General features: G+C 45.4%; 1 protein-coding gene across 1 annotated transcript in view; it reads left to right on the top strand.

The window, feature by feature from the left end:
• Window positions 1–1,707: 1,707 nt before the first annotated feature.
• NRBP1 (nuclear receptor binding protein 1) overlaps window positions 1,708–9,618 on the top strand; it is a 37,180-nt gene continuing 29,269 nt past the window's right edge. Inside the window, exons 1-3 of the mRNA XM_085894356.1 lie at window positions 1,708–2,048; window positions 7,867–7,989; window positions 8,723–8,824. Coding sequence (XP_085750482.1) covers window positions 1,842–2,048; window positions 7,867–7,989; window positions 8,723–8,824 — 432 coding nt within the window. The 5' untranslated portion in view covers window positions 1,708–1,841. The remainder of the gene's footprint in view (window positions 2,049–7,866; window positions 7,990–8,722; window positions 8,825–9,618) is intronic.

Below are 9,618 nucleotides of genomic sequence, written 5' to 3'. Positions count from 1 at the left end.
CCTCGATCATTAATAAAGACGAGGAACAGAGCTCGGCCAATGACACTGCCTTGGGGAATCACAGCTTTGACTAGGAGAGGGAAAGAGATGATCCCATTAAGAGCCATACATTGATTACTAGTGTAGAGGGATTCAGTAAATCACAAGGAGGTGACTGGATGTCATCAGCAGAGAGTTTGGAGATCAAGGCTGGGTGCCAGAATGTAACAAATTATTGAGATATGTCTGAGATTGAGGGCCTCCATCTCGTGTTGTTTGGCTTAACTGAGAGCTGACTTAAAATAATGATAATAATAATGCATTGTTGGGAGAGCAGAAGCAGCATGTCGAGGTAGATTGACCGGGTCTGAATCCGAACTGATTCCCTAAGATCAGGCTAGTGGAGAAAAGGAATGATTTTATAACGACTGCGGTGTGATGACTCCATGACCTTGCTGATGAGTAGATGTAAGTTGATAGGTGTGTAGTTGAGGGGATCCACTTTTTCACCTTTGTTTGTTCATCAACTTATGCTGTCATTTCTTGGAAGCGCAGCTGTGCTGCGAATGCTGCGCCACTCCATTACTCCATCAAGCAACAACACTTCGGATAAATAAATTAAAAAAAACATTTATTTCACAAAAACAAAATTAGGACTTTCTTCAGCAATGTGAATAGACTTTGGGGATCCGATTCCACATCAGGTGTATTTTCTTGCAATAAACAAGGGACTTACATAGATATGCCCATAATTTTTTTTCGCAATGATTCCGGCCCAGCAGACCAGTTGTTGGTCTAACTCGAACCTGAAGGTCTAAACCAGCATAAAAAAAGGAAAACACAAACAAAGAGTGTAGGAGGTCATGTAAACCCCCAACCCATTTCATCGGGATCTCTCGGGTTCGAACCCCGTCCGAGTCTTTCCAGACTTTAAAAGTGGTCCGTGCTGCTTCCTTGCCTGACACTCAGCATTTAAAAATGACAACACAGACAAACAACCATAGGTTGGTAGCCAGAGCACAGGCTTTGACCTTTGACCTTTGTATAATGACTTTTGTAAAGAAACTCATGTCAATTGAAACCACTCAGTGGAGAACATACCTCCACCATGTTGAACAGTTTACGTTTTGGATCGATTAATAGGTCGGATCTGGATTGGGACCTGAACCAAAATCAAATCTGCTTGTTCTTGTCATCCAACCAACTCGTACACCAAGTTTAGTCCGAATCGGACAATAACTTGAGATATTTACTGCCCATAACTTGTGTTCCGTTACCAATCAGCTTGAAGAGCGCTCGTCAAGTCGCTTAAGCACTCCATTCGAAACGGTTGATAAGGAACATAACCTTGGGGGATTGAACCCATCCATAATTATGTGGGGGAATGAATCAATCCATAGGGATGCGTTATTCACGAGTATTTGTCGTTCTCTTTTTGTTGAAACTTCCAAGTAGCAATCTTGTTTCGCGCTTCCTCGGTGAATGCCGTTGAAGTTATTAGACGGTGTATAGCCGAGGTACTGGTTAATAAGCATTCCTTTCTCACGTCTGTGATGGTGCAGTTTTTTTTTTCAGTTCTAAATTATATAATAGTTAATTACAGAGATCTTATGACGCATGGTTGAAGGAAATACCAAAAATAAAATTGAGCTGCAGTTACGGAAGTGACGCAGCGCGGCCTGGTTTGCGCGGAAGTGACGCAGCGCGGCCTGGTTTGCGCGGAAGTGACGCAGCGCGGCCTGGTTTGCGCGGAAGTGACGCAGCGCGGCCTCTTTTGAGCGGACGCGACGATCCTTCGTGTTGATATACTTGTTTTCAAGTCCTAGACGGTATAACAAACGGGTGGTGCTCCTTGGCGGAGCATGTCAGAAACCGAGAGTGTGGAGAAAGAGCGAGATACCTCGCTCACCGCCTTTTCGACAGCGATAACTAACTCGGTGATATCGACGTCGGCAGCAGAGAAAGAAAAACGAGAAAAGGGGGTGGATGAGGTGGAGGAAGAAAGCGAGGATGAGAGCGACATTCTGGAGGAGAGCCCGTGCGGACGCTGGCAGAAGCGAAGAGAGGAGGTAAGAGAGGACGAGAGAAGAACTTTAACGTCACCAGTGGTGGCGATCAGGGGTTCAAGCACTGGACCCAATGGCTGTTGACATGGCGACCGTGTATTAATCAGTCGAGATTTTGGCTTTCTCGGGTTTTTCCGTGTATTTGTGTTTGTGTTGTTTTGTATTGTGAAATGAAATGCCCACCCACAATGGTCTTGCATCTTGGGACGTCTCATGGATGCTTTCCTGAAATGCCCACCCACAATGGTCTTGCATCTTGGGACGTCTCATGGATGATTTCCTGAAATGCCCACCCACAATTGTCTTGCATCTTGGGACGTCTCATGGATGATTTCCTGAAATGCCCACCCACAATGGTCTTGCATCTTGGGACGTCTCATGGATGATTTCCTGAAATGCCCACCCACAATGGTCTTGCATCTTGGGACGTCTCATGGATGCTTTCCTGAAATGCCCACCCACAATGGTCTTGCATCTTGGGACGTCTCATGGATGATTTCCTGAAATGCCCACCCACAATGGTCTTGCATCTTGGGACGTCTCATGGATGCTTTCCTGAAATGCCCACCCACAATGGTCTTGCATCTTGGGACGTCTCATGGATGCTTTCCTGAAATGCCCACCCACAATGGTCTTGCATCTTGGGACGTCTCATGGAAGCTTTCCTGAAATGCCCACCCACAATGGTCTTGCATCTTGGGACGTCTCATGGATGATTACCTGAAATGCCCACCCACAATGGTCTTGCATCTTGGGACGTCTCATGGATACTTTCTTGAAATGCCCACCCACAATGGTCTTGCATCTTGGGATGTCTCATGGATGATTTCCTGAAATGCCCACCCACAATGGTCTTGCATCTTGGGACGTCTCATGGATGCTTTCTTGAAATGCCCACCCACAATGGTCTTGCATCTTGGGACGTCTCATGGATGCTTTCCTGAAATGCCCACCCACAATGGTCTTGCATCTTGGGACGTCTCATGGATGATTTCCTGAAATGCCCACCCACAATGGTCTTGCATCTTGGGATGTCTCATGGATGATTACCTGAAATGCCCACCCACAATGGTCTTGCATCTTGGGACGTCTCATGGATGATTTCCTGAAATGCCCACCCACAATGGTCTTGCATCTTGGGATGTCTCATGGATGATTTCCTGAAATGCCCACCCACAATGGTCTTGCATCTTGGGATGTCTCATGGATGATTTCCTGAAATGCCCACCCACAATGGTCTTGCATCTTGGGATGTCTCATGGATGATTTCCTGAAATGCCCACCCACAATGGTCTTGCATCTTGGGATGTCTCATGGATGATTTCCTGAAATGTCCACCCACAATGGTCTTGCATCTTGGGATGCCTCATGGATGATTACCTGAAATGCCCACCCACAATGGTCTTGCATCTTGGGATGTCTCGTGGATGATTTCTTGAAATGCCCACCCACAATGGTCTTGCATCTTGGGACGTCTCATGGATGATTTCCTGAAATGCCCACCCACAATGGTCTTGCATCTTGGGATGTCTCATGGATACTTTCTTGAAATGCCCACCCACAATGGTCTTGCATCTTGGGATGTCTCATGGATGATTTCCTGAAATGCCCACCCACAATGGTCTTGCATCTTGGGACGTCTCATGGATGCTTTCTTGAAATGCCCACCCACAATGGTCTTGCATCTTGGGACGTCTCATGGATGCTTTCCTGAAATGCCCACCCACAATGGTCTTGCATCTTGGGACATCTCATGGATGATTTCCTGAAATGCTACCCACAATGGTCTTGCATCTTGGGATGTCTCATGGATGATTACCTGAAATGCCCACCCACAATGGTCTTGCATCTTGGGATGTCTCATGGATGATTTCTTGAAATGCCCACCCACAATGGTCTTGCACCTTGGGACGTCTCATGGATGATTTCCTGAAATGCCCACCCACAATGGTCTTGCATCTTGGGACGTCTCATGGATGCTTTCTTGAAATGCCCACCCACAATGGTCTTGCATCTTGGGACGTCTCATGGATGCTTTCTTGAAATGCCCACCCACAATGGTCTTGCATCTTGGGACGTCTCATGGATGCTTTCCTGAAATGCCCACCCACAATGGTCTTGCATCTTGGGACGTCTCATGGATGATTTCCTGAAATGCCCACCCACAATGGTCTTGCATCTTGGGATGTCTCATGGATGATTTCTTGAAATGCCCACCCACAATGGTCTTGCATCTTGGGATGTCTCATGGATGATTACCTGAAATGCCCACCCACAATGGTCTTGCATCTTGGGACGTCTCATGGATGATTACCTGAAATGCCCACCCACAATGGTCTTGCATCTTGGGACGTCTCATGGATGATTTCCTGAAATGCCCACCCACAATGGTCTTGCATCTTGGGACGTCTCATGGATGCTTTCTTGAAATGCCCACCCACAATGGTCTTGCATCTTGGGATGTCTCATGGATGATTACCTGAAATGCCCACCCACAATGGTCTTGCATCTTGGGACGTCTCATGGATGATTTCCTGAAATGCCCACCCACAATGGTCTTGCATCTTGGGATGTCTCATGGATGATTTCCTGAAATGCCCACCCACAATGGTCTTGCATCTTGGGATGTCTCATGGATGATTTCCTGAAATGCCCACCCACAATGGTCTTGCATCTTGGGATGTCTCATGGATGATTTCCTGAAATGTCCACCCACAATGGTCTTGCATCTTGGGATGCCTCATGGATGATTACCTGAAATGCCCACCCACAATGGTCTTGCATCTTGGGATGTCTCGTGGATGATTTCTTGAAATGCCCACCCACAATGGTCTTGCATCTTGGGACGTCTCATGGATGATTTCCTGAAATGCCCACCCACAATGGTCTTGCATCTTGGGATGTCTCATGGATACTTTCTTGAAATGCCCACCCACAATGGTCTTGCATCTTGGGATGTCTCATGGATGATTTCCTGAAATGCCCACCCACAATGGTCTTGCATCTTGGGACGTCTCATGGATGCTTTCCTGAAATGCCCACCCACAATGGTCTTGCATCTTGGGACGTCTCATGGATGATTTCCTGAAATGCCACCCACAATGGTCTTGCATCTTGGGATGTCTCATGGATGATTACCTGAAATGCCCACCCACAATGGTCTTGCATCTTGGGATGTCTCATGGATGATTTCTTGAAATGCCCACCCAAAATGGTCTTGCACCTTGGGACGTCTCATGGATGATTTCCTGAAATGCCCACCCACAATGGTCTTGCATCTTGGGACGTCTCATGGATGCTTTCTTGAAATGCCCACCCACAATGGTCTTGCATCTTGGGACGTCTCATGGATGCTTTCTTGAAATGCCCACCCACAATGGTCTTGCATCTTGGGACGTCTCATGGATGCTTTCTTGAAATGCCCACCCACAATGGTCTTGCATCTTGGGACGTCTCATGGATGCTTTCCTGAAATGCCCACCCACAATGGTCTTGCATCTTGGGACGTCTCATGGATGATTTCCTGAAATGCCCACCCACAATGGTCTTGCATCTTGGGACGTCTCATGGATGCTTTCTTGAAATGCCCACCCACAATGGTCTTGCATCTTGGGATGTCTCATGGATTATTTCTTGAAATGCCCACCCACAATGGTCTTGCATCTTGGGACGTCTCATGGATGATTTCCTGAAATGCCCACCCACAATGGTCTTGCATCTTGGGACGTCTCATGGATGCTTTCTTGAAATGCCCACCCACAATGGTCTTGCATCTTGGGACGTCTCATGGATGCTTTCTTGAAATGCCCACCCACAATGGTCTTGCATCTTGGGACGTCTCATGGATACTTTCTTGAAATGCCCACCCACAATGGTCTTGCATCTTGGGACGTCTCATGGATGATTTCCTGAAATGCCCACCCACAATGGTCTTGCATCTTGGGATGTCTCATGGATGATTTCCTGAAATGCCCACCCACAATGGTCTTGCATCTTGGGACGTCTCATGGATGATTTCCTGAAATGCCTACCCACAATGGTCTTGCATCTTGGGATGTCTCATGGATGATTTCCTGAAATGTCCACCCACAATGGTCTTGCATCTTGGGATGCCTCATGGATGATTTCCTGAAATGCCCACCCACAATGGTCTTGCATCTTGGGATGTCTCATGGATGATTTCCTGAAATGCCCACCCACAATGGTCTTGCATCTTGGGACGTCTCATGGATGCTTTCTTGAAATGCCCACCCACAATGGTCTTGCATCTTGGGATGTCTCATGGATGATTTCCTGAAATGCCCACCCACAGTGGTCTTGCTGTTGGGACGTGTCGTGGATGCTCTCCGAAAATGTTGCCTCATTCACCATACCATTATTATTGGAGACAAACTTGGTATTTTAAATCTTTAAAAAAAATAAATTTTGTGCACATGTTGGAGGATCGTGGAAGAGCACAATGGAAAGGGGAAAATACCAACAGTGGAGTGGGGAGATTAGGACACATGAGGGTGAACAAGTTTAATGAAATGCAGCGAGAAGAGAAAAGGGGGGCGGGGTGGGAGGTGGGGATGAAACAGAAAAGGAACAAAAAAAATAAGTAAGGGAGAGGGACAAAAATGACAATAACCTGGAAAAAAGGAATTCTTGGGAATTGGATTAGTTGGGGTAGAACAGGTCGTGTGTATGGATGGGGGATGACCTGGAGTAGTGGTTAACAGGTGTCCTGAATCCCTGGAGTGAGAAATGGGACTGAACAGATTGGATAAGTTGGTTCCACAGGTGAGAGAAAAGGGACAATTTGTGGAGGTGAGCATTGAGTGGATTTTGCGACTTTAACAAGAAGAGGGTTATTGGCGGTATGTGCGGACCCTGCTGAATCCTGAGAGGGACAGAGCCAAGAGAGGGCAAATGTGCAAGACCAAAAAGGAGGATGTAGAATGCAGAGGCCACCAACCTGTCTGCTATATGAGAGTCGCAGGCCGAGACACTCAGATTTGTCGTGCGAGATGCCATTGATTTTGAGGGCCTTGCTTTGCACGGCATCAAGAAGGACAATTTGTGAGATGGTGGTGGCAGGCCAAAGGAGAGAGCAGTACTCCACCAAGCTGCAAATGAAGTCCTTGTAGGTTGTCAAAAGTTCAGATTGGACAAGGAAAGACCTTGCACAATGAAGGATACGCAGTCGGTTGCTGCCTTTCAAAGCCATCTTCGAAATATGGTCTGCCCAAGAAAGATCATGGCTGATGGAGAGACCTAAATGTTTGAATGACTTAACCTCTTTGGGTGGTTTCTTTAGGAAGTAACGGTAGGATTTGTCAGGCAGTTCCTTAGGAGCGAGGGAGAGTGTGGGATTCAGTCATGGGTTAAAAGACCTATTCCAAGTATTGGACCAGTTCCTGATTCTATCAAGGTCTGCTGAGAGGGAGGTCTGTCTCCCTGGAAGATGGAAAATGATACGGCAGAGGGTGGAGTTATCAGTAGAGATGAGCGGGGTTTCAGCAAAGAAATGATCTTAAATCTGACATTGAGGGCCTTCCTCCGTTGTTGGGAGAGTCGAAGCAGCATGTCCAAGGTAGAGTGACTCGGTTTTAATCTGAAATGATGATCTGAGACTCGACCATTGGGGAAGAGGAAGGATAAATGTCGACTGCAATGATAGATTTCATGACCTTGCTTGTAATTTGAAGCAAGCTAATAAGGGTGTGTGAAGCGTGGAGTGTGGGAGGGGGGGGGGTTGGGGGCATTGGGATGTTTTGAAGAGTGGGTGCTGTAAAGGTTCTTCTGAGCCATGCTTTTACCCTTCTCTTTGTACTTGCAGGTGAACCAGCGTAATGTTCCTGGAATAGACAATGCTTACTTAGCTATGGACACAGAGGAGGGGGTTGAAGTTGTGTGGAATGAAGTTCAGTTCTCAGAACGAAGAAACTTTAAGGCACAAGAGGTAAGAGTTGGTCATAGTTAAGTGAAAAAGGTTTAATTCTTAGTCATTTTGAAGTTGTCGAAGAGGAGATATCGGATATTTGTCTAGTGGTGTGTAGAGTAAGGAATTGTTCGTCGTGAATGGTCACAAAAACAACTGTAACGGTACTCGGGGAAAGCCAGGCTGAACAGTTTACGTTTAGTCTCCCAACGATGGGCTGGATCTGGATTTGGGCCTGAAACAAAGTCTAATTGGCTTGTTCTCGTCACCTACCCAACTCACCCGCCAAATTACGTCCGAATCCGTTTTGTAATGTCGTGCTATATATCGTTTTTGGCCACTTCTATCGATGCTGAAGAATTAAAATTCTTCTATCCGGATTCGGATTTTCACCGACATCGAATCGATTCGTCCTTATCACACACCCAACCTGTCCACCAAGTTTCGACCGAATCCGTCCACAACTTTTTGAGACATCTTGCCCACAGAAAGACAGACAGACAAATGGGGATGAAAGCACAACCTGTGTCCACCTTTGGTGGTGGAGGTAATGATCCCATTTCAGGAACTTTATTGACATAGATTACTTTCATTGAGGAAATGGTCAGGAACAATATATGCTTTTTAAATGAATATTTAAACGATCTGTAGATTGTTTGTTCATATATTGCTCATCGCCTTCCCATCTGTCTTTTCCTTTTATCTCTGTTCTTTTCTTATTGCTGAACTTTTCTTATCTGCCTTTCGAACCCAGGAAAAAATTAAGGCAGTCTTCAACAACCTCATACAGCTTGAGCACCCTAACATTGTCAACTTCCACAAATATTGGGCCGACGGCAAGGAAAACAAAGCACGGGTAAGGTGGTTATCTGTTGGTGTGCTGTTTCAACATCGACATATATATATATATATATATATATATATATATATATATATATATATATATATATATATATATATATATATATATATATATATATATATATATATATATATACATATAATTTTTCTTTTTTTTTTTTGCATCGCCTGTTCTCATAGGGATGTGAGGGGCTATTGTAATTGGTTCGTATTTCAGGATGTTACTGCATGCAGATCTACTTCATTATAGATGGGTTGTTCTCAGATGTACTCTAATCTACAGGTAGTGGACAATAATATGGAAACACCAATGTAAAGTCACTTAATAGGATATTGGGCCACCACGTGCGGCCTGTACGGCCTTAATGCGTCATGGCATAGAGTCCACCAGCATCTGGAATTCTGCAAGAGGAATGCGGCACCATTCTTCCACAAGAAAGTCAGTCAACTCACACCTGTTTAATGGAAGTGGAAAACGCTGGCTCTCGCTTGTCAGTTATTCCAGAATCTATCTATCTATCTATCTATCTATTACTAAAACTCATATTGTATATATGTATGTATGTTCCCGAAATACAGCCAAAACGATACACGATAGCGCAAACATTTTTGGGCCACCTTACTCACCATTCGCCTGCGTTGTGCAGTATCAAGTTTCATTCAAATAGGGCAGCGAAAAAATTATTTAAAAAATCAATTCCTGATTCAGTCAAGTACTCTTCGGGAGTATTTGATCAATGCAATCAACCTCAGCGGTATAGTTCGCTGGAGCTATCTTTATTTATTTTT

This window comes from Eptatretus burgeri, chromosome 9 (assembly GCF_056783735.1).
Source record: "Eptatretus burgeri isolate ZD-2024b chromosome 9, Ebu_testis_v1, whole genome shotgun sequence".
In the NCBI taxonomy this organism is placed as follows: Eukaryota; Metazoa; Chordata; class Myxini; order Myxiniformes; family Myxinidae; genus Eptatretus; species Eptatretus burgeri.
Note: the sequence above shows the minus strand (reverse complement) of the source record. Positions and strands in the feature narration are given on the sequence as shown.